The sequence below is a fragment of the Mesoplodon mirus genome (assembly GCF_964341445.2).
Source record: "Mesoplodon mirus genome assembly, chromosome: 9".
Classification (NCBI taxonomy): domain Eukaryota; kingdom Metazoa; phylum Chordata; class Mammalia; order Artiodactyla; family Ziphiidae; genus Mesoplodon; species Mesoplodon mirus.
The window spans coordinates 55,978,270-56,004,683 of record NC_138985.1 but is presented as its reverse complement, the minus strand read 5'-3'; the positions used below and the strand labels follow the sequence as shown (position 1 = coordinate 56,004,683).

General features: G+C 40.6%; 1 protein-coding gene across 1 annotated transcript in view; it reads right to left on the bottom strand.

Annotated features, from left to right (window-relative positions):
* SLC25A13 (solute carrier family 25 member 13) overlaps positions 1 to 26,414 on the bottom strand; it is a 214,097-nt gene that overhangs the window by 86,104 nt on the left and 101,579 nt on the right. Inside the window, 1 exon segment of the mRNA XM_082633147.1 lies at positions 13,219 to 13,358. Within this exon segment, the coding sequence (XP_082489273.1) occupies positions 13,219 to 13,358 (140 nt within the window).

Genomic DNA, 26,414 nt, shown 5'->3' with positions numbered 1-26,414 from the left:
AGAGAGCAGGAAGCCGGAACACTAATACCAATCCATCCAGAATGTCTAACTGGGACACAGACACCCAAGTGGGGTTGATGCTCCCACTGCAGGACAGGGGGTGCGTCTGTAATGAGGACAAGTGGCCTCACTATGCATTTCTGTGCACGATTAAACATTTAGTAGCGGGAATCCCGCAATCACAGTACAAGAAAGCACTTCTAACCCTAACAAAGAACAACTTGAGAACACGTTTCCAACAGTTCTTAAAGATTGGGGACACTAAATTCCATGAAAAGCAAGGTAGATCCAGGCAGTTCTCTAATAGTAGAGTATAGTAAAAACGTTTAGTTATGTGTTTCCCCAAACTTAAAAGTAGCTTACTGAAGATGGGGGTTGCCTTCTGAAGAACATCTGTTTATGTCATGACTACTTCTTCTTCTGGGTGAGGAAATGAAAACTATTACCTCAAATGATAAAACAGCCACGATAACAGCATTTTGTAAGCATACATTACCTGCCAGTGTTCTAAAGTGCTTTGTAGTGATAAACTGATTTAATGCTCACAGCAACCCTATGAGGTAGGAACTATTATTAACCCCATTGTAGCAATTGAGGAAACGAACGTCTCACTGACAGGAAGCAGCAAAGCTGGAATTCAAACCCAGGCAGTCCCGCTGCACTGACCTTGCTCCTAATACCTCACTATACTGCATGGGAAGCCTGGATAAAGCTGCTGTCAGGAATTTGATTACAAAATATTATTTGAGGGCTTCCCTGGTGGCGCAGTGGTTGAGAGTCCACCTGCCGATGCAGGGGACACGGGTTCGTGCCCCGGTCCGGGAAGATCCCACATGCCGCGGAGCGGCTGGGCCCGTGAGCCATGGCCGCTGAGCCTGCGCATCCGGAGCCTGTGATCCGCAACGGGAGAGGCCACAACAGTGAGAGGCCCGCGCACCGCAAAAAAAAAAAAAAACCCAAAAAACCCAAAATATTATTTGACACTTAGGAGTCTTCATAGCTATAAGAAGATAAACATTCAATTTGCTTTTAAAGTATTCCAGTGCTCTAGATTTTTCTGTAGCCTATTTTCATGAGAAAGCAATAAAATTCCCAAAACTTTTTCATTAAGGCAAAAGTCTTTGATGCGCTCTCAAACACCAGGATTGTCCTCCTAACAAGAGCAGAGACCATGGAGGAGAGAAACCAAATCTAAAGGGCCTTCTCCCAGCCTTGCTCACAACCTCAAGAGATTGAGGAGGAGAAAGACCAGTAAGGAGGCCTGGGGGGAGCTAACACACAGGTACTCTATAAATACTTAATTCAAGAATGAATGACCTTTGAAACAAATAGCCAGGCTCACTATTCAGGGTAGACTGACTTAACATCAAAGCTCTCCATTGGCACCTCTACAGCTGTTTAAGGAAAACCTAACCCTATTCAGGGCTACCAAGATGGTGAAGCATCCTAGATCTGAGTCCAGAGGGGGTAAAGCTGGGACGGCGAGCTTTTGGTATGCATGGTGTCTAGAGCATGGGTAGTTACAATTCATTTCCAAAACAAAAGGGACCAGAATGGATAAACTCGTGCTTCGTGCGGGGGAGAGGAGAACAATGGGAGAAGCAATAGTTACGTTCAAATATTTAAAGGTCTAAAGGACTATCAGGTAAAAAAGAAGTTAGACTGGTCCTCTGTATTTCTTAAAGAAAAAAAAATCAATGGAGAGAAGATAGAGGGATCAGGTTTCAGCACAAAACACAGAAGTATTTAACCTGACTATTTAGCAATGAAATGGGCCACCTTGCAAAGTAGGGGGTTCCCAGTCACTGGAAATACCTGTTCAACTACTGGCTGAGAAACATACGTCAAGGAATTTTATTTTTTTATTTTTTCATATTCTATTTTATTTCATTTTATACAGGGGGTTGTGGAAGCAATCTGTTATAATGACAAATCTGAAGTTTGGGACAGGAATGGGCAGAGTTCAAGTATCAGTCATGGCGCTCCTAGCTGGGAGGGCTTAGGGAAGTGTGTTTATATCTCAGAGCCTCAGCAACACCTGACTGCACCGAGTAGTAAAAACTAGACATCACGTGTGACCGGCACTTAATATAAAGTAGCTTTGATTTTGGTCAAGGTGAATGGTTTAAAAACCTCTAAAGTCCGTTCCAATATAAGTTCTTGGAGTCTTTAAAAAAATCACCTAGTAAGTAAGGAACAGCAGTTCTGCTAAGTCATTCTGAACCAACAACAGGAACAGAGAGACGAAGACCAGTTAGGGTGGAAGATAACAGTAACAGCTGAGTGCCTGAACACTTCTACAGGCCAGGGGCTCTGCCAAGAACTTCAAAGACAGGACTTCATTCAACCCTCACGATAATCCTGTGAAGTGATAACACCTTCATCTTCCACAGGCACCCGAAGCTTAGGGAGGTTAAGTAACTAGTCCAACGTCACACAGCCAGGAGGTGGGAGAGGCTGAGATCTCTACCAAAGTATTGTCGGATTCCAAACCTGAGAATTCCAACCACTAACTTATGCTGCCTTGGGTAAAACCATAAGTAAGGGGATCATAAGTGATCTGGACAGATAACTGGAAAAGAGATTTTAAGAAACGTTTGGGTGGTGATTTATATATAAAAATGGAACAAGAGGGGCTTCCCTGGTGGCGCAGTGGTTGAGAGTCCGCCTGCCGATGCAGGGGACACGGGTTCGTGCCCCAGTCCGGGAAGATCCCACATGCCACAGAGCGGCTGGGCCTATGAGCCATGGCCGCTGAGCCTGCGTGTCCAGAGTCTGTGCTCCGCAACGGGAGAGCCCACAACAGTGAAAGGCCCTCGTACTGCAAAAAAAAAAAAAAAAAAAAAAAAGGAACAAGAGTTTCTTAAAGAATTCTCACCTTGGATGATGGGAGAGGTAGGAGAATCTACCACAAAGAAAATACTTAAGGGGAAAGAGATGAGGTAGTTGACCACGGGGAGAAACCTGGAGTGAGATGAGCTTTGCCTCCAGCTACAAACAAAAGAAAGTCAGAGGTACAGGTCGAAATGTAAATCTGAGAAATGCAGACAACAGGATTTTAGGGGGAAAAAAAACCCCAAAAGGCTAACATTTACTGTTGTTAAGCACAGACTATGCTCCAGGGACAGCTGCATTTTCCTGCTTCATTTTTCAATAACCTTATAAGGTGGGATTACCCACCACCTCCATTTTGTAGATGGAAAAATTAGGTAAAGAGCAGCTGAGGGTCGCGTGACGCTAAGGATGAAACTGGATATGCAGCCGGGCGGTCTGGCTCCAGAGCCATATCCTTATCCTACGTGGACTGCCCGTTCCTTTTAGGGGAAGGCCTACCAAAAACCAGAAGGAAAAAAAAAATAAAGTTGTAAAAATGGATGAGATCATCCTACAATGCATAGAAAGAGCAGGCAGATGACAAAAATGGAAGCAATACCTAAATAAGTGAGTACAGACAATAAAATCGATGGCCTGAGACCCTGTGGAAAACCCAGAGAGCTGGGATGAAGGCACGGCTCTCCCGAGAGAGCTCTTATCAGTAACAGGCCACAGGGCGCTTCCTAAACGCTGTTGATGGAGCCAGGAAAGACTGTAAAGAGAAAGGGCCCTCCTTCACCTAAGGCCAGAAGGTCACAGAGCAAGGAGCTGGACGGCCACCTCTAAGGCTCCAGCACGTGAAAGGAGGCCCAGTTTCTCTTTACATTTGCCAGTGAGCTGTTTTCTGTTCCCTCTATTCCGGTATGTGATGATTAATGGACTAGGCTTCTACTGTAGCAGTTTCCAACTACTTTAACACACCCATTCAGAATGCTGCAGGAGGGGAAAAAAAAAAATCAAACTCTTCAGAGTTTGCTAGCTGTACAAACTCTTCAGAGTCGCTAGCTGTACAGAAATACACATATATAGGGGTTACACCACTTTTGGTTTAACATTCATGCTTCTAAGAGTTCCAGGCCTGTCATTTCCTTAATGATCTCCAATTTTCAAGGGGGTATATTCTGAATGCAAAAATTCTCTCCACCTCTATTCAGACGCGCAAGTTTGTGCTTCAGCCCGAAAACAATTTATCAGGAACCAAAAAAAAAAAAAGACCAACAGACCCTCAAAACAAGCAGCAGATCCAGATGATTTATATTAGACTTATATTATAAAGCCAAGAACACCAAAAAACACCCCTGACTACTTTGCATTTTTGTGTTTTGTACAGTTTTGAAATTAAAAAATATATATCTAAAATTTTAATAACAACAGGTTATCAACAAAGATATAATTCAAAAGAATTTCTTTTTAGGGGTGGTGGTAGAAGAATTCTGGGGAAAATGCAGGTAATTATTTATGAAAATGAGGAATAAAAATGTATAAAGAAGGTTTGCTTATAAAATATGGTATTATATTTAGCCCTATTTCAAATAAATTCTATATTACATCAAGTATCAGGACCTCTACTATTTAATATATAAGTATCATTTTCATAATCCTATGCTAATTTAGAGGAAAAAATTCTAGTTAAAATAAAGATCCACATATTTTTAAACTGAGTGAAAAATGGAACTTGGCAATGGAATAGGTAGAGAGATAAGTAGTTCCCATTCTCAACATTTTTCTGTGCTCCCCACATTCAGCCTATGCAGTCAGACTTCCAGGGTTCAGCGTGAAATTTCATCTCCAATTCACTGGGTGGGGTCTCTCATGAAAAGGGTCTTTAGTAGCAGTGCTGCATGTGACACTGCACACACAGCAACACCTTGGCAACAACCAGTACCGAGCTTTTCTATCTCAATTTCCTTCCTCTTCTGATTCAACATTAAACTTCACAGTGGGTATCAGCTATATGGTGTGTTCATTTTCACCAGGATGTTACTGTAAAAGCCTGCACAACAGGCTACTCAACAAAACAGCAAGGTGATGAACACCATGGACACAACAGCACAAGGAATTCTGATTTCCTTTGCCCAGAGAGCAGAAAGGGCAGTGCGAATGAAAAGAATCCTGCGTCTAATTCTCCAAGTGACCAGGCTATTCCCCCATCTCTGGTCACTCGGCGCCAAACTAGCAGTGGTTTCCATTTGGACACAAAACACAATCTCATCTCTTGAGAAGCTGAGGGCAAACAACATTAGCTGCCTTTACTCATTATTTCATTTTGGAACATCAAGTGGTACTGTATTTACGAAGCAGTACCAAAGCTGTATCACAGACCCCATCTGGTCCAACTTAAAATCAACATAAAAATCACACCCATGTTAAGAATGCAAATATAATCATGGTCTCTGGCTACTAAAGATCCAGGGTCTAGATATTTTAACTAATACAGATGGCAAGTTGGGGTACCCGAGGGGGGGCCACAAATGGCTTGGGTTACTCAATCCTAAGTAAGGATTTTGTTAGTGGTCCACTGACCTGTTTAAACAATTGTGGCTTCTTCAGCAAGTTCTACTACAAAGGATTGTTTTTTGTTAACACCTGAAATGCCCTTTCAATTCCAAAGCTTGAGAATTTGATGTTGCCATGGTTGAAGGTTATATTTTCTTTTGTTTGGTGGTGATGTTGGGCTGGCAGGGGGAACATTTTCTTTTTTAACAACACAGCCTTTTGTGCTGAAAGTTTTGCCTTAAACCAGGATACCTTGACATACATAGTCGCAACCCTATGACTCAAAACAGCTCACCAGGAGCAGCAAATCTCTGGCCTCCAGAGGGACGCATGGTTAACCACCAGCACCTGTGGCTGCTGACTTACACAACTCTGCTCTCTAGGGCGCAGAACCTGAAAACCAATATGTCCATTTCACACAAAAGACTTAGGTTGGTCTGTATGCCACGTTGACCCATAAACCAAAATACTGGTTGGTTTGATTTAACGAAAAGAACCAAAACTGTCAGTTGCCTTATTTGCATGCATGTGCTCTGGCATCCAACAGGGCTAGCTTGGGGCTCACGTGATCTGATGACAAGGGTCCTAACAAATATGAACGGCTGGTCGGGACACCAGACACAGCTCTGAGTCCCAGGTTCTACTCCTAGCTCTCCCAACTACGATTCACCTCTCTGGGTCTCATCATCCATCTCCTGACAAAAGGAGGACCTGAATAAAGTTATGGTAAAACACTCACACCCTTGTGATGAGGACTTTCTGTTGGGTCAGGCAACTTCATTCTTTTTTTTTTTTTATGCGGTACGCGGGCCTCTCACTGTTGTGGCCTCTCCCATTGCGGAGCACAGGCTCCGGACGCGCAGGCTCAGCGGCCATGGCTCACGGGCCCAGCAGCTCCGCGGCATGTGGGATCTTCCTGGACCGGGGCACGAACCCGCGTCCCCTGCATCGGCAGGCAGACTCTCAACCACTGCGCCACCAGGAAAGCCCTCATTCTTTTTTTTTTTTTTTTTTTTTTGCTGTACGTGGGCCTCTCACTGTTGTGGCCTCTCCCATTGCGGAGCACAGGCTCCGGACGCGCAGGCTCAGCGGCCATGGCTCACGGGCCCAGCAGCTCCGCGGCATGTGGGATCTTCCTGGACCGGGGCACGAACCCGCGTCCCCTGCATCGGCAGGCGGACTCTCAACCACTGCGCCACCAGGAAAGCCCCCATTCTTAAACTCTATTTGATGAGAAGATATTAGAGAGGATTTTTAGCCCCACTCCCTCCCAAGCCAGCTATCCCATTTCTTGGCTAACTAATGGAATCCCACCTTCAAAATCTGGCCTCACCACCAATTTAGAGCACTGCTGATTTCTGCATGAGTCTTCTTCCTACAGTAATAGGAGGAAGGCCTCTGGAAACAGAAGAAATTTCCTGGCTCCATGAAATGATCAGTGGTGATTACATGCAAAGCACTCCTCACAGGCCTTCACCAACATGTCCTCCATCCCACCCCCCTGTGCTCCCAGTCTCGGTAAATCACCGCCATCCTCCCACTTGCCCAAGCCTAAAATCCAGGAGTGAACCATGAGTTCTGCATATCCTTTACTGTCCCCATCCTAACAGATCACCAAGCCTGGTCAGGCCCATCTCTTGAACTTTTCTTGAACCCATTTTCTTTAGCTCATCACCATCACCATCCAACCCAGGCCATAGTCATTTCTCTCTTGGATTGGAAAATGGCCAGATGATCCCCCTCTCCCAGTCAGATCCCTCTCCATTTGACTGTCCACACAACAGCCAGAGCAGTCCTTCTGAAACACCAATCTGATCATGTTTGCCTCTCCTAGCTCCCCATCAGCCTTAGAATGAGACCTGAACACCAGATTCTTTGCTTTTAAACAGTCAGGGTTTTGTCATCTAGACCAATGTTTCTCAACGTGTGGCCCTCGGACCATTTGGAACATCACAGTTCAGGACGCCTGTTTGAAAGGCAATTTCTTAGGCCCTATCCAGACCTACTGAATCAGACCCTTGGTGGGGACAGAGGCCCAGGGCACCGCCTTTTAAAATCACTTCAGAAGCATTTTACACAAAATTTGAAAACACTGCTACAGATTTAGGAAAATTAAAACCAACTTCTGTCCCACCTGTCTCATCTTGAACAAAAACTCCTCCAAGCTTCTACGTGCTCATCTTTCATACAGAAACAATAGCAACTGCTTAACACCTAAGGCAATTGTAAAGACCAACACAAGCCAAAGCACTTTCTAAGCAGGAAAATGCTACAGGAGAGGTAGTTAACAGCAACAGTTTTCCAGTTAACAAGCATATCGCATTGGGTAGTAATCTGAGACTTTTATATCCTGAGACCAGAGCCGTTAGAAACTCCTATGTGTAGATGATTTTTAAACTGTAATAATTATATGTGAAATATATACCCATGATTATAAACCATTACCAAGAAGTAACTGGAGGGGAATTCCCTGGCGGTCCAGTGGTTAGGACTCCACGCTTGGATCCCCGGTCGGGGAACTAAGATCCTGCAAGCCGTGCGGTGTGGCCAAAAAAAAAAAAAAAAAAAAAGTAACTGGATGGGCTTCCCTGGTGGTGCAGTGGTTGAGAGTCCACCTGCCGATGCAGGGGACACAGGTTCGTGCCCCAGTCCGGGAAGATCCCACATGTTGTGGAGCGGCTAGGCCCATGAGCCATGGCCGCTGAGCCTGCGTGTCCGGAGCCTGTGCTCCGCAATGGGAGAGGCCACAACAGTGAGAGGCCCGCGTACTGCAAAAAAAATAACTGCAAACAACCGTAACACATACCCCTACTACGGCTTTTTTATAATCATATCTGGCAATTAATGGCCGGGATCAGGAATGCTAAATGTCCAGTAATGCATGACTGTACATCCCCATTCAGAAACATGGCCCCTTCCAGGAAGAGAAACTAACTTCATAGCCATGGCCCTGGAGACAATATAGTGAAGTACAGTGGTAATGGCATCATATTTTTTAATCCCTCACATGTCTGTGATCTTATGGAAGAAGTTAAGCTCTAGAACAGCGGGTCTGTACTCTTTGGGGGTACTCTTTTGGGACCCTATTGAAAGCCATGAGCATGTCCCCATAAAATTACCTGTAAATGCAAAATTTTACCCTAGAGTCTGTTTATTCTTTTGTATATAATAGGGAATAATTATAATTACCTCTCAGGGTATTGGGGGATGCTAGCATCAGAAACAGGATATTTAAGACCACTTTGTAAATTATAAAGGTTGTTGTTATTATTACTTCTTTTTTTGAGAGTGACTCTCAGTACCGACTTTACAGAATAATTTGGCAGAAAAACTTAAGAGGCCTTTCTTTCACTCTGTGCTCACAGTTGCCTACGACTCCCATCCAATAAGAAAAAGGTAATGGATTTGAACAGACACATCTCCAAAGAAAATGTACAAGTGGCAACAAGCACATGAAAAGATGCACAACATCATCAGTCATTAGGGAAATGCAAATCAAAATCACAAATGAGATGCTGCTAAGAGACTCTAAAGTAAAAGGCCTCAGACTCTTCATCTGTAAAATGGGTCTGTTAAATAGACCTTATAGTAGTATCTGGCCCTTTAATTTTGTACTTTGGACGGCTGCTCTAACCACACTTTGAATGTTGGTTTCAGCTTTACACCTGCCATAAGAGTTTATGCTACAAACCCTTAAGGATTTTTGTTATAAAAGAGCATCCTCATAGGGTATATATTTTATATCTGTTTGCAGTTGTGCCTTTTGAGCTGTCAGGCGAATAAACATAGGAACACCCACCCAGACTTGTACATTGTAAGTATTTCAAAAGTTGTTACCTCTGCACCTCTGAGCCTTCTGCACAAGGCCTCTTGACAAAGCCTACATCCTCAGCAAACATTAGATGAATCGGGTGGCTTGCCTCATGCGAGTAACAATCACAAAAATACTTCAAAACAGGGTAGAGAGTTCTATGTTAATATCATTTATGAACAGGAGTTCCAGCAGGTATAGAATAGGAAAATTTCTCAGAACTGTTTTCTAAATATACTGTTTTCAGTATATTAAAATCCATTTTTCAACTAGTAACCATAAAATTAGAGCTTTGCCCTACGAGCTGAGAGTACAGATATGTTGGAAAGGCTTACAGACTATTTTAAAATACACACACGTACACTGCAACATATAAAACTATATTCACATTCACATGTACACACCATCACTCATGCAGTTAAGTGGAGACGATAGAACCCGGCACAGAAAAGATAGCAGCAGTGGATGCAACAGTATTAAGGATGGGGTAACAGGACTGTGGCTCCACTCCCTTCTGCAATCCTTCCCTACCAAGACTCTACAAGGGGGGCTTTGCATCCCTGCTACTTGCTTCAACACTATCATTTAGATGCAAAGTACAAACAAGGCAAATTTAGCTCCAAGTATATCAAGCTGATTCACCACTTTATGAATTTTATAACCAAAGCACAGAAAACAACATTCCAGCTCAGCATTCAATAGATGCCCACGACCGGCACCAACCACCTCAGACAGTACCCAGACGAACATGTGGAGCCCTCACAGCCACATGGTGGCTTATAACAAACTCACACCAGCTTCCCTATGGTAAAATATTTTTTAGGACTTCCCTGGTGGCACAGTGGTTAAGAATCCACCTGCCAATGCAGGGGACACAGGTTCAATACCTGGTCCGGGAAGATCCCACATGCCGCAGAGCAACTAAGCCCGTGCGCCACAACTGCTGAAGCCTGCACTCCAGAGCCCACGAGCCACAACTACTGAGCCCGCGTGCTGCAACTACTGAAGCCTGCGTGCCTAGAGCCCGTGCTCCGCAGCAAGAGAAGCCACCGCAATGAGGAGCCCATGCGCTGCGACGAAAAGTAGCCCCCCCCACTGCAACTAGAGAAAATCCTGTGCGCAGCGACAAAGACCCAACAGAGCCAAATAAATAAATAATTAATTAATTAAAAATAAAATAAAATATTTTTTAAATGAAGGGGAAAAAAACTGACCTTGCAGAGAATTGCACTGCTCACCAGGCACAAACACGTGCACATACATAAGCACAGGTTAACACACAAGAGTGAGGCTGATACCTTCTAGGCCCTTCAGTGGGACTGACCAGTGTTTTCGACAACAGGCTCCTTGAGGTCACAAGCACTGTGAAGTTGACCCTACGGCTGGCTGCTCCTCTTCCTCCTCAGGTGACAGGCAAGTGGCATGCATGGTGGCAGTTCTTTCAGGACCTTGGCACCAGCCAGGGAGCTGGTGCCTGTGTTTCTGAGCCCTGCCCCACAGCAGAAAGGCGGGCACATGCTTGATAAAGCAAGAGCCCCAAACATAGGAGATTACGTTTACTTACATCTTTAAGAAGGTCCCTGCATCCAGAAAAGAGCCCCAAAGAACGAAGTGTTTGAAGTTGGGGTCTGAGGCTCTACTTTCATTCAGAAAAGACTTCAAAGGAAGCAAAGGAAGCATTTGAATGGGGGCAGTGGGACAGTGACCCAATGGTAGACACCAAAACTGGCATTTCATTGGCATTCATTCATAGCAAGTCTATCATGATACATCTATTAATTCCTTTAACTCTGGGCCTGGAGTGGGACACAAAAGCAAAGCCCTAATTACCTACCAAGACCATTTTAATCTAGTAAAAGTTTAGCACTTGCATTCTGGCTACAAAGTCAAGATTGTCCCATGCAGGACACTGAGGGATGAGTGTATTCACCAGTATAGAATGGAGTCCAATACAAGTGAATGCCCCACAAACTGCAGCTGGAAACCTAATCAGTAATCCCTGAGTCATCTCATCTTTGCCTCTGGCTTGTCCATATCTTGAGGAAGGCCTAGAAGCAGCTGAGTGGATTACAGCTGACTCAATTCGGCATAATTGATATTTGCTTAAAGGGAAACCCGATCATCCTTACCACTGCTAACATCCCATTAAGACTAAAAGTTAATTAGGCTGTGTTCCATAAAGTCAACTGGAGGCATTTGTCTCAATAGCATTATTGTAATTATTCCTCATCAAAATGAATACCACCTCCTACTGCACGCGATGTCTTGTATAAACAACAGCACAAACCTAACAACTCACATTGCATTCTCCACCTGAGTTATTTAAGCAGGTTTATGTTTATATAGAACTGCAAACGGGAATTCGTAGACATTAACACATTTTAAAATAAATACAAAGGCATGTTTAAGACATCTTGTTTTTTAAGTTTTCAAAGACTGGGAAAATAAAAGCAAACTACAAAGCATGACATTTTAGATATCATAACAATACCAGTGAAAGTCAAAAAGAGAAGCACCTATTAAAGTCAACCTATTACATACACTGTGCCTATGAATGGAGACCACAAAATGCTGAGTGAACGAGCACACGGCACGGTGCACGTGTGTCCCTGTACCCTCCACCTCCGCCCCACAGCTGTGCTTCCAACCACTCCTCAGAAGACTCTGGCAAGGTCACAGGCACACGAAGGATGCAGGGCCACCAAGATACCCACTGCTGATGTTACTAATAACAAAGAAGAGAAGGTGTTTAGGGTAGGCAGATGGGGGAGGGTGGGGCCAAAATAGGCAAAGGAAATGAAGAGCTATAAACCTACAGTAATAAACTAAAGAAGCCACAAGGATGTCATACACAACATTAGGAATATGGTCAATATTGTAATAACTCTGTATGGGGACAGATGGTTACCAGACTTATCATGGTGAACATGTCAGAATGTATGCAAATGTCAAACCACTATATAGTACACCTAAAACTAACACAATATTGTATATCAACGACATTTCAATTTTTAAAAAAAAGAAGAAAAAGATGGTTTCCTTGGCAAATTTTTCCTCAAGACCCACAACTTAAACACAGCAAACTAATTCCCTTAAACAAGTCTTTTAAATATTATATTTAATAAAATAAAATTGTTAGAGAAACAAAACAAATGCATAAAAATCTGAAAGAAAGAGTGGTTTATCACATAGACCTATACATTATCTAGATATTGATCTCTAGTGACTAAACAATATCTGAATCAACACAGTCTTAAAATTATGCTTCAGGAGGAAAACTAAACTGTGATCATATTTTGTTAATAGCCTTCTGTTAGTATCATCAGTGGCCTAGTGAAATTATCACGAAGCAGGGAGTGAAGAGAGGAAGTCAGGAGGGACTGGGCCAGGGGCGTCCCAGAAATGTAGATAACTCCCACAGAGCTGAACACCGGATACCGACAGCTAGTGCTCTGAACAGTGATTCTCAAACTTGGCAACACAATAGAAGTGCCTGAAAAGCTTTAAATACCCCAAGGCCCAAGCAGTCCCTCCCTGCCCTCCATCACACACACACACAAAATCTAATCTCTAGCGATCGGGGACCCAAACAACAATAGTTTTTAAAACTCCCCAGGTGATTCCAATATGCAGTCAAGGTCTAGATCCAGTGTCTTGTCTATAAAAAGGCCTCAGATGAAATGATTCTATGGTTAGATGCTGATGATGACACCTGTCCATTTCCCAAGGAAAAACAAAATACTGGTAAGTAGTTGTGGAACCAGTCATAAGCCAAGAGTTCAGGTTCTGATTTTGTCCCTCCTGATTTATGTGACCTTTCAGCAAATCACTTGATTTCCTGGGTCCTCAATGTGTATTCCAGTTAAGCAGGAAGGGGTTCTGCAGAGTCTGTAAGAGTCTATTTAATCCTATAGTTTCTACATACTAATAAAGAAATACTTCCAAATAGGATGGTTTGGCCAGGGTTAGCAAATGTGCATCATGATCCTAGTTTTACTTATTCACTCTTTTTAACTTTTTATAAGGGCTAGACCCACCAGTAAAAACTGAGTGAATTCCGCATATGTCAGGTGTCTTTTTCTTTCTTTTCCAAAGTGTAGTTGCACAAATTCTGAATCCCAGTTAAATGGAATATGTTGATGAATTGTGGTCTGTTCAAAAACTTGCTTAACGTCCTCTGAAAAGAGAAAAAAAAGGTTGATTAAAACAAAGCACATCGGGTTCTTCCTTATAAAACCTGTTATTAAATGGATATTGCTACTTTCTTTGTATAAAAAGTAACTCAACTTTAAAAACACAGATTATAAAATCACGGCAGAAATAGAACTGGGAGTCTCATGAAGTCAAAGTTAATAATGCACCCAATAAAATAAAAGGAAAAAATCAAGAAGTCACACACACACAAAAAGCCCTAAAAGGCAGTCGCAAACCAAAGTAATAAGCTAAATCTCATATCATCATCTGTTTTTGTTTCAACAAATGTTATTTTCTAGGCACAGGGGATATAATTCAATCTTTAGTGGCAGGAAACACACATATACATACAGAAACACACAGAACACTACACAAGTCTTAAATACAGTCCTCTTTAACAAGCTATTAAAATGTTTTTGAGGATTTAGAAATCAGTTAGATATAAATCTTGAAGCATATATTCAACAGCACTAAGACTATTTAAGCTTTAAAAAGTTCCACTGTTCATCAGGCCACACTTAAAGGTAATGGGAGGAACAGCCAACAGCCCAATCCTTTAACTTTATCCTGCACACTCTGGCTTGACAGAAGTTCTCAAATGGTCCAAATAATCCCATTTTAAGATGGGCTACCAAATGTACTGTAGTATTGATTCTACCCCTCTTTTTAGCCTCTACCACAAAACTGTAAGAGGACTGACAGAGAGCAGAAAACAACAGTATGAAAAACCTTACTTTTCTAAAGTTTCACTTTTTTAGTTACTAGTCTCCCCGCCTCCCAACATGAGTGTATGTTTGGAGGGTAAAGGGACACAAATTATATTAATGAATTTGTCCTGGCCTTCACATCTTTAAATATCTCTACCAAACCTGCTCACCTTTATGAGCAAACTGTGCCTGCTACCTTGTTTTTGTCCCTTTGCAACTATTTAAAAAAAGAAGTAAATTCTTTAATTCTCTAAAGGGTGCCAAAAATCTTGGCACATGTTTCCACTGTTTCCCCCAAATTTCCTACTTCCACCCACCCTTACACTCACAAGTTTTTGTTCCATGCTTTTAAAGTTTCCGGAAATTTTAAAAGCCTTGCCATGAAGAAACAGTAGTGCTGCCATCAGTATAAGACTGGGTGTGTATCTGCACGAAGAAGGCAGTAAAATATCAGAATTATGCCAGGCATAAAGTTTATAAAAGATGGCAGAAAACCTCAGGCTGGCCCTGATAAGGACAACAAAATAAGAAGTTTTTAAGCGTAACCCTCAATTTCTTTGAATTTATTCTGTCTTCTCCACTTTTAGGAAAAAAGAGAAAAAAAAGAGACAAAGGGCATAAGAAAAATGAAGTGAATCAAGAATTGAGGATCTGAGTAGGGGGTGATGAATGAAATGAACTAAGTAGGAGGAGACTCGGCAAGTTTCTTTTTGGCTCTAAAACCTCTGAGAAGGAATTATTGAACTGAAAGTCAAATTACTTGGGTTTAAATTCTACTACTAATAGTAGCTAAAATTTCTTAGGCACTTACCATGTGCTAGGTATTACTCTAGTGGCTATATGTGATAGAATAGATATTAACCTAGATAATCTGTAGCTCCTTTCCCATTCTAAATTTCTATGCCTCTGTATGAAGCAGGCCCAGGATAGATTCAAGGAAGGCCCACAATCTTCTAATCAATCTTCTAATCAAGACCAATAAATGATCTAATGAGAAACGATGTTCAAATGACAAAGATGTGACCAAAAGAAAAAAAAACAACACGATTTTTTACTCTATAAAAAATGTTTATATACTATAATAAAATTTTAGAGCAATATACAAACAAAAATGACTTTGTGGCCATTTTTCTGCCAAGCTGGTGAAATAAAGATTCCTCTCTGCCAAGCATTCTGGTAAAATAACTTTTCAATGCAATAACCATGGGATAGCTGTCAAAAACGAGGTCCTTCCTTTTCTTGACCTCTCCTTCAACGTCCTATAGAAAGTAACAGAAGGTACTGACCCAATATTGGAGACATGGGTGGATGGAAGGTTAAGTAAAAGTCATAAAGAAATGATGACTCTGGAGAACAAAAAGTCCAACACTGGAAATCTTGATGAAGTTGGTGATAGAGCTGGAAAGACAGAAGTTCACGATGAAAGTTTGGTATGTTGTAATAGAAGACTTCAGAGGTGACAGAACATGAGATCTACGTGCTGTGCTGCGTATGTATGTTGAAGCCATAGCCCCTAGGGCCTTAAATATGACTATATTTTGGAGACAAGCTCTTCAAAGAGATAAGTTAAAATGAGGTTGTTGGTGGGGGGGGGTGGCCTAATGTCATATAACTGCCATGCTTATAAGAAAAGTAGATTAGGACACGGACAGGCACAGAGGAAGACCATGTGAAGACACAAGGAGAAGACTGTCATTTACAAGCCAAGGAGAGAGGCCTCAAAAGACACCAATCCTGCCAACACCTGATCTTGGACTTCTCACCTCCAGAACTGTAAGAAAATTCATTTCTGTCGTTTAAGCCACCCAGTCTGTGGCACTTTGTTATGGCAACCCCAGAAAACTATTACAATGAGCAACAGGAACTCCCACAGCAGTGATGAGGAAGTTACCCCAAAAGACCCTCCATTATCTCCTGCTACCACCGTAAGCAAGATGAGAGACATTTACAAAAGCAGGCATGTTATAAAAAGGGTGTGTCAGCTGGATATTCAAATCAATTAAATGTAGTAAAAATGTGTTTTAGGCTAAATATATGCAAATTACATGTATTAATACAAAGAAAAGTAATAGAAGGTATTAACCCAATATTGGCATATAAAGCTAAGGCATTTATTATCCATTTTAATATTTATATGGTATAAAACTATAAATATATATAATAAATTTAGGTTACTCAAAACTTAGTAAATGAATTTAAAATGTGACTGACTCTAACCAACAATCTTATTTTTCCTATAATTAACTATCATTCACTGCTTACTAGAGCTCTGACTTTAATTCAAAACTGTGAACTTTGAACCTTAAGTCTAGAGCTTTCTCCACTATTCCATAAGAGCTTGTCTCTCTCATGCAAATGCCTGCCTGAAGTATTGAAATCTAGTCCCCCTGAAGTATAGAGCTATACGTGATCTCTAAAACATGTTTCAACTCTACAAACTGTCAATCCTACAGACCTGCACTACTGATGTGTTTTTAAAAAGATATCTCTATATAGTATTGTATAGGTATGCAGATAGGTCTGCGTGAGTATACACATTAATTATACATCTTTTCTTTCTACATAGATTATTAGCACCTTCAGAACAAAGGCCATATTTTTCACATCTGCTTGTCCCCTTGTGCCTGCACAATGGTGGGCATAGAGCAACTATTCGCTAAGTTGTGGCTGAACTTAAATGAGGAAGAAAAGGTTTACAATAGTGCAACAGGTTAAGGACAGTGGTATTAACCCTTTGAGGCACTACAGTTTCCACCCTACTGAAAAGCCATTTCAACAATCATTTCCTAAGATTTTAGTGAAGTGCAAAGAATTGTCAGTCTTCCTTATTAAAGTCTCCAGCCCCAGGCCTAGGCTGATTCAAGTGAACTAAAGAACCTGCATTTTAATTAGCCTCCCGGGTTCTTCTAATTCAAGGGTCCAGAACCTCATTTTGAAAAACGCTGTCCTAAAGAGTTATACAAGGGTTTTTAAACTCCCCATTGAAACAGACAAAAAAATATGAAAGGAAGGAGGTAGGAAAGATTCTCCAGAAGAGCTAATGTATTGCAGTAAGTGTACACACAGGCCACTTGTAGACCCAAGGGGACGTGCAAGTTGTACAATCCAGTGACTGACATTCACTTCATGGCCTATGTGACCAGTGCTCCCTAGAGTTGGACAGTTTACAAACTACACGACCCTGAGAATGAGGTCCATTTTCAGTTCTCAGCTGTTCTAACACACTGGCCACTGTAAGAATGCCAGTGCTTAGTTAGTCAGCACAGCTGGGAGTACTGTATTAGGTCCTGCGGGAAGCAGAAGGGCAGGAGAAGACACGGTGCTGAATCCAAGTCTAATCCACAAGAAATAACTAAACACATCCAAACAGTATACTGGATTAAGTGCTAAACAGCAACAGCTCCTCTTGGCAAGGAAACAGAAGGTTAAGGAAGGATGCATTTACAACAGTGGCAGAAAAAAAAGCTTTCTGGAGAAGGTAAAACTTGATCTGGGTCCTAAAGGCTGTGGAGGATTTATTCAGATGAATCTGTGAGGGAGTTTTCCAGTAAAGAGCAACAGCATGAAGAAGGGTTCATTTCTTTTGAAGTGAATTAAGGGTCCAATCAAAACATATTGGACCAAAGCCACTGAGACAGGACAGATCCTGGTCTAGGCACTTACAGATGTTGGCATCACCTGCCAGCAGCAAATATTATTTTCAAACCCTAAGGACTTGATGCTACATTTGTGGTGAAGAAAAGGTTGCTACGGGAAGAACAGTTGGTCATGGAATTCTGCAGAAAAAAAAGACCTGGAGTTTTTTTACCACTTGATACAATCTCTACAAAATTTATTTTTCACTCTCCTAACTTACCTAACAGAGGCTTGTGTACTCAAATATCATAAGATTACCAAGTCATTCTAATTGGACAAACCAAATGATATGAGCATTATTATTATTGATAAAGAGGAAAACTACCAATATTTCTATAGCCATTTTCAAGGCTAATCAACTCTTTTAAGAAATTAAAATATTAAATTTTGTCACTCTGGAAAACTCACATTTTTTCTCTGAAAATATTTTATAGATTCATAAGTCTGAATACTTCATCCTGCTACAAGAAGTCATTCTGGGGCACTGATTTTCTGAAATGCTTGGCCTCAACATTTTCCTGTACGTTCATGAAAACAAACAGCTCTAAGCCCAATAGTCACAACGGGTTCTGGAATTTCCCCCCTCACTTTGGAAGACACTGTAATATCATCTCAGGTTAATATTCTCTTTTCCTTTTAGGAGGCTCAAATAGCTTTCTCACTTAACATTTGATTGTTTTAAGATTTCTCCATGCCTTGGTGAGACAATGAGAGGTAAGAGTACTCCTTCCATCATATAGCTGGAAAATCAGAAACTAAAAACCAAAGTGATTTTCAAAACTGCTCTGTACTCTCACTTTCATGGAAAATTCTATGAGCTTTACCATAAAAGACTCTAGGAGTCCATCTTAGGGTCATCCTATCACTAAATCTTTACCATTCCCTGAGATTTTCAAACCTAACTTCCTAACTTGCAGTCCTGGAGAGGACGCTTTTTGGTCCCTTGGTTCCATGAAATAAATAAATTAATAAATAAATAAATACAACTATAATTCATAACGCACCTGCTGATGGCTTTCAAATAAGCATCACTTAGCAGATTTATTACTAACTTAAAAAAATTAGAAGGTCTCTCCTAGTCTAAAACACAAGGTCTTAAAATCTTACCCCCAGGTTGAGGTCATGTAGGCAAAGAAGCAAAACTGAATTAGCAATGAAATATAAATGAAGCACTAGATATATATTTTGGATATTTAAAATCATAGTTTTCTTAGCTCAGCCACTCCTCCTGAAAGTAAAAACAACTTAGAGTGCTTATCTCAAAGTATAATCATTGTTATTTCAATATGTGCCAAACAAACTATGTTTGGAAGGTCTATAGTTCCCATTATATCACCAAATAATGGTGATAGTATTTAAAGCAAGACTTCACCAAATAAGCTCAAAGAGCCTTTGGGTTTATTTTTGGGGACTTTGCTTTCTCCACAAATGTTTTTAGCCTGAAAGTCTGCTGCACTTTTTTTTTTAAGATTATAAAAAGATAATTACAAAGTGGTAATCCTTTCTTACCTAAATATAACCTCAAAAAGTCAACTGATTTCCCCCAATAAGTTTCCCAGGCTACACAGTATGGTTGTAGTGGAAAGAGTTGTGATTTTTAAAAGCTGGGTCATAGATGACATGATCTTGTGTATTCAAGGTCCTAAGGAATCCACTTAAAAACCAATAGAACTACTAAGTCCAGCACTGTTGAAGGATACAAGATCAATATACAAAAATCAACTGTATCTCTACACACTGGAAGTAAGCAACCCAAAAATGAAATTAAGAAAGCAATTCAATTTACAATAGCCTCAAAAAGAATAAAATACTTAGGAAAAAATTTAACAAAAGACATGCAAAACCTGTACTCTAAAAACTATAAAACACTGTTGAAAGAAATTAAAGAAAATCTAAATAAATGCAAAGACATTCCATGTTCATAGATGGGAGGTCTTGATACTGTTAAGATGGTAATACTCCCCAAAGTGATACACAGATTCAGTGTAATCCTTAACAAAATTCCAGCTGGTGTCTTTGCAGAAATTGACAAGCAGATGTTAAAATTCATATGGAAATTCTAGGGACCCAGAATAACCAAACCAATCTCGAGAAAAAAGAACAAAGTTGTATTTCAAATTTACCTCAAAGCTACAGTAATCAAGACTGTGTGGTATGGGCATAAAGATAGACATATAAGACAAATGGAATAGAACTGAGAGTCAAGAAATAAACCCTTACATTTATGGTCAGTTAATTTTCAACAAGGGTGACAATTCAATAGGGAAAGATTAGTCTTTTCAACAAGTGGTGCTGGGACAACCATGCAAAAGAAGTAAGGTGGGACCTTACCTCACACCATATACAAAAACTAACTCAAAAATGGAGCAAAGATCTAAGTATAAGAGCTAAAACTGTGAAGCTTTTAAAGGAAAACGTAGGCATAAATCTTTACGACTCTGGATTGGAAAATAGTTTCTTAGATATAGTATCAAAAACACAAGCACGGCTTCCCTGGTGGCACAGTGGTTGAGAGTCCGCCTGCTGATGCAGGGGACACGGGTTCGTGTCCCGGTCCGGGAAGATCCCACATGCCATGGAGCAGCTGGGCCCCTGAGCCATGGCCGCTGAGCCTGCGCGTCCGGAGCCTGTGCTCCGCAACGGGAGAGGCCACAACAGTGAGAGGCCCGCATACCGCCAAAAAAAAAAAAACCAACAACCCCAAAACACAAGCAACCAAGGACAATAATATATAAATTGGACATCTTCAAAATTGAAAACTTTTGTACTCCAAAGGATACCATCGACAAAGTGAAAAGACAGACTACAGAATGGGAGAAAAGTTTTGCGAATCACATATCTGATAAAGAACTCTAGAATATATAAAGAATTCTTGCAACTCAATAATAAAAAGACAATTCCTCTAATTTTTAAAATGGGCAAAGGATTTGAACAGACATTTTTCCAAAGACAAAATGGCCAATAAGCACATGACAAGATGTTCCAATCATTAGCCTTTAAGGAAATGCAAATCAAATGAGATATCACAATGAAATCACTTTACCCCCACAAGTAACAAGTGTTGGTGAGGATGTGAAAAAATCTGAAACCCTCATATACTGCTGTGGGAATGTAAAAATGGTGCAGTCACTTTGGAAGAGTTTGGTAGTTCTTCAAAAAGTTAAACATAGTTACCATGTGACCCAGCAATTCCACTCCTAGGTATATATCCAAGAGAAATGAAAACATATGCTCACATAAAAACTTGTACACAAATTTCATAGCAGCATTATTCACAATAGCCAAAAAGTGGAAACAACCAGAATATCCATTAACTGAAGGATGGATAAACAGTATGTGGTATATCTATACCAATGTGACATCCTCAATAAAAGGAATACAGTACTATTACATGCTACAACATGGATGAACCTTGAAAACATTATACTAAGAAGCTAGTCATGAAACACCACATGTTGTATGATTCCATGTATATGAAATGTCCAGAATAGGCAAATCCAGAGAGACAGAAAGTAGATTAGTGGTTGCTTAGTACTGGAGGGGCTAGGGGAAAATGGGAGTGGGGAGTGAGGATTGCTAAGGTACGGGGTTTCTTGTTGGGGTGATGAAAATATTCTAAAACTGATGATGGTTACACAAATATGTGAACAGACGAAAAAACATTGCATCATACACTTTAAATGGGTGCATTATATCTAAATAAAGCTGTGTTTTAAAAAAAAACCTGGAACCCTCAAATCTGCTTCCTACTAATGAGTGATATTAGGCAAATTACTTACTCTGACTCCATTCTCTCAATGTGTAAAATGGGAGTAAAATAACTCGAGGGTTGTAGCCAAGTGTGCCCAGTACAATGTTCTAAACATAGTAGGTGACCATTAAAATGGTAAAATTCCAAAATCTAAAGTCTTAATTATAATGAAGATTGTTATCAGGGCACCAAATATTTACAAAAGATACACACACAAAAAAAAATCAGGCACAGTGTGACTGGAAATATCATAGTTTATACATGTCTCAAAAAGCAATAATTTCCCTCAAATACTTAAAATCATCCTCTTTTAGCTCATATATTAAAATTTTAAATGAAAAGTGATTAAAAAAACTAAGTAATTTCCCATTATGTTTCTGAAAGTATGAAATTAAGAAGGATTAAGAACCACCACTCTTTACTTTGAAGATCTTTCAGATACTAGAAATATTTAATTGGCAAATTACTTGCACATGCCATTAAGTGGTTAGACTGAATTTGTTTTTACAAATTCTATGGCCTCTTATTCCTTAACCTCTACCACACTATAATCTGAAATCATCAAGGTCTTCACTTATGCAAATTTTTACTTTCTATGTTTTTGTTTCCATACAGAATAACTAAATTAATGCACTTTAATTTCCAAAAGATTCTCTCTTTGAAGCTGCAAATCAAGGAAAACAAGTTTCCCATTAAAATAAAAAAGGTTCATCAAGCTACATTATTTCAAACACTGAACCACAATCTCTCTCTCATGGATCCTAAAAATTTCATTAATACAATAAACACAAAAAGGATGTTTCAGTTAAACCCGAAAGTAATCCATCCCTCTCAGAGGCAAAGGGAGAGTTGCTGAACAGTGCCCTTTATTTCTCAGCAGCTTCACTGGGGTGCTTTTTCTAATGTGTGCTAAATGCTCAAAGAAAGTTGTGGTTTCGTTCGAAGGGAAATAATATTTCACCCTGCTGATATGGTTAACAACAGCTTATATGGCCATCGTCTTTTAAGCAGGGAGCACAAGACAAATTGTTGAATTCGGAAGTTAAATAGCATAATGGAGTAAGTGGATACAGACCTATCTCTACTGCCACATGGGCCAATATCAAGGTTTGCCATTTCAAACCCTTTTGACAAGTGCCTTTTTCTATTAATCACAGTTAAGGGTCTGAAGAGGAAAAAAGTATTCTGGCTACAATTCAGACTTGCTCAAGGAAGTTCTAGGGGGAAAATGGGTGCCATTAAAACAGTAAGTACAGAATAAGTACTTCACACACTCAGCTCTTCTCATTAAATTGAGATCTCTATAAGCCCCTGTAAACTTTGTGTTATTATTACTATCATTCTGAACATGCGGGTACAGTGGTGATAAGTATCTTTCAAAAAATGAGCACACAGGCAGACGTAGCGCTTGCGTACACACACACAGTCAAGCTGAGCTGAATGTTATTTCGAAGTCATCTGTGGTGTTGGTACATGTAGAAATTAGGGCTAACTTAAACCTCTTCCAGTTCTGTACGTAGAGAGGGATGGGACTACCCTGATATGAGGTCATGTGGCATTCTAGAACAGAATATCACCCATCTAGTAGTGCTGGAAGACAAAGCTGTGGTTCCTACGATACCAGTCACCGTCCCCTCTCTGTGCCTGTTTCCACATCCATGAAATAAAGCCATAAATGACACCAGCCGTTGTTCAGCTGCAGTGTGAAATGCGTTCCCTTGGAGAGCTTGTTCAAAACACATTCCCAAGCCCCACGCCCAAATACTCTGATTCAGCAGATTTGCAATGGAGCCAGGGAGCCTGCAGTTGTCATGAACAACTCCCCCCACGCTATTACAACGAGAACTCGTGCTCTGCCTTATTGATAAGAATCCTTCCTATTCTAAAGCCTAATGGATCTATAAATCCTCAAGATTAATTCACTATGTAACTCATCACAGTGAATGCTGGTTAACAATGAAAAATGCTAAAGGCTGGCAGCTATTTAGCATTCGATATTAATCTTCTATCACATGCACTATCTAAATCAAACAGCAAGAGAGGCCAACTGAGATGTTTTCAATCTATCTGCCAGAAAAAAGTTATTTTCAATTGGACAGAATAAATCATTAGCAGTCTTTCATAAAATCAAAAGTAGGTCAGTTAGGGGCTTCCCTGGTGGCACAGTGGTTGAGAGTCCGCCTGCCGATGCAGGGGACACGGGTTCGTGCCCCGGTCCGGGAAGATCCCACATGCCGCGGAGCAGCTGGGCCCGTGAGCCATGGCCGCTGAGCCTGCGCGTCCGGAGCCTGTGCTCCTCAACGGGAGGGGCCGTTGTGAGAGGCCCGCGTACCGCAAAAAAACAAAAACAAAAACAAACAAACAAAAAAAAACTAGGTCAGTTAAGATGGTGTTTGGAGGTATACAGCAGACTGTGGTCACTGTCCAGATGTGTAAGCTTGCTTTAATCGTCTGTTGTGTTACTTATTGTTAACTTTCCTTACCACTAGAGAGTAACACACCAAAAGACTCCAACTCTTTGAAATTTTTAAAGCAGTACAAAGAATCCTAATTCATTCCCTAAATGCAAGTATAATATCTCTATTGTTTAAAACACCAATTTCCTAAGCTAGTTTCCTTAGACGGATGTTATCAAAAATAATTTTCTTGCAAAAGCATTAACATACATTTAACCCTACTTAAACGCTCAAGAGCAAATGTACTACAAATGTACACCCACAGTGATCCCTTATTAGTATAAAACTGTTTTATTTCAATTAAAATGTCTAACTATCCACCCCCAACATATACCTAAACTGTAATTTTCTCTGAGAACTTCCAATACATTCTTGATTTTGTTTCCTTTATCAACCTATCAGAGCAAAAACAGCCTTGCAACTGTTGGAAGAAATCAGTCATTAGCAGCAAGATTACAGCAAATTTTCCAATTTAGAAAAACTATATTTTTATCTCCTCTTATACTGAAAGAATAATGGTATAATTTTACTATTTTTAAGTGAGCAGTACAGTTTAAAATAGTCAAATTTTCCCAGTGCTCCAAGTTTTAGGATTTACTGTTAGCTTTCTGTTCTCCACACCTTCTTTCCTATTCACAAGTTCTCTTCTCATCTTACACACACACACACACACACACACACACACACACACACACAGGGGCAGACATCCCCTGATTCGACCTCTCCATACCGACAGTCTTCTAAAGAACGCTTAACCTTCAGGGTAATTCACTAAGGAGAGGCTTCACATGGTTATTGTGATTTTCTCTCCAATTGACATTCCTCCACCTTCTCAACAGGCCTTTTTTCCCCGCTCCCTATTTTTAAAATGGGGTGATGAAGTAGCAAAAAGTACAATATTTTAGCCATTTGAGCATAGATGATTCTCAAATTATCCCACCAACTGGAAGTGCTCTCTGATACCACTATCTTTCAAAATTGAAGCCATTATGGTCAATCGTGCAAATCCGTATTTAGCTTTTCGTAAGTAGTAGATTTTTGACCCAATGAACTGGAACAGCTTCTGCACAGTCTCTAGGATCTCATACAAGACACTCGGTCCCTGGGCACGCCACAGTCCTCATCAATCTTGAGGTTATTTCCTCTCAAAACTCACACTGCTCTTATTCAATATTCTCATTCTCTATTGGAATGTGTCTTAAGAAAATATACGTGGGTCCCCCCAAAATATGGAATAAAATCTACTATCGGGCAATAACGTCCTCTCGCCAAAATAACTTGTTTTTGTGAAACATCAAAATCAGAATGAATATTAACAAAGAACTTTGCTCAAATAATTGGTCATTCGGACTCTCAGAACCATTTTCCCCTCAGTTATCATTTTGAATGTTTCATTTTCCCAGTGTCTTTGCAAAGGTATTAATAAGTGACCTTCTTTGCAGTGAGCTTGAAAAAACTATGGCTAAAGTTCTGTCCTCTTCTACTCCAGTACCTGCATTCCTCTAGTTTTTTACATTTATTATTAAATTTGAGTGTCTACCTTCAAAACTGATCTGCGCACTTCTAGCTCTCATCATTTTCTGCAACTTGAATCAGAATGACTGAAGCGGTTTGTTTCCACATAGTTCCTTGTGTCATCTAGCCTGTCCGTTTTCCCAGGGCATTCCAATTCACTTTCATCACAGCAGGTGTTCCTGCACAAAATCCAACTGTGAACCCAGGAAGGGCCCCTCCGAACACCAACATACACGTCAAAGAATTAACTAGAGAAGGACATTAGAAATCGCTTCATTAGTTCTGTGGATTCTGTTTACGTCTCACATACAAAAAGAAAGGTAGGTTCTGTTCAAATAGCTTGACAAAGTTAATTTACTTTTTCTGCAGGACTTCTCAGAGCCTTCGTAGATTAAAACTTTGGGGCCTTATGACTGTCTAATAGGAGAATCCTCTCTCACACAACGTTAACAGGAGACACCACTTTAAAGTACCCAAACTCACAATATCACTCAATAGTTAAGATTAAAGGACAAGAGGCCACAGCAGCTTATAATACAAAATCAATACTGTGCTAGTTTCTTTTGGATTCCAGGCCAACTGACAGAGCTGAAGCAGCAAGGCAGCCAAGTCTCCCAGTGTAGCTCAGGGCAAAGATTATTTTACAATTGAAGTTTTTAAACAGCAATGCTGGAAAAGTCTTAAATAAGATATATGTCTACTCATTCAGCTGTCCCTCTTTAAAAAGCAGTTCCTATCCTTTGGCAGGACTCCTTTCAGACTTGCTAAAGGCAAATGCTCATTTAGACAAAACACAACTAACAACTGTGGCCATTCATGGACTTCCTAACACGTATCCAGAACCAGAGAGTTGAGAATCCCTGTTGCTAAAGTTCAATGAAAAATTGCAGGCGGACACACACACACACCACACCACCGCCGCCGCCGCCGCCGCCGCCACCGCCACCACCGCCACCGCCACCGCCACCACCATG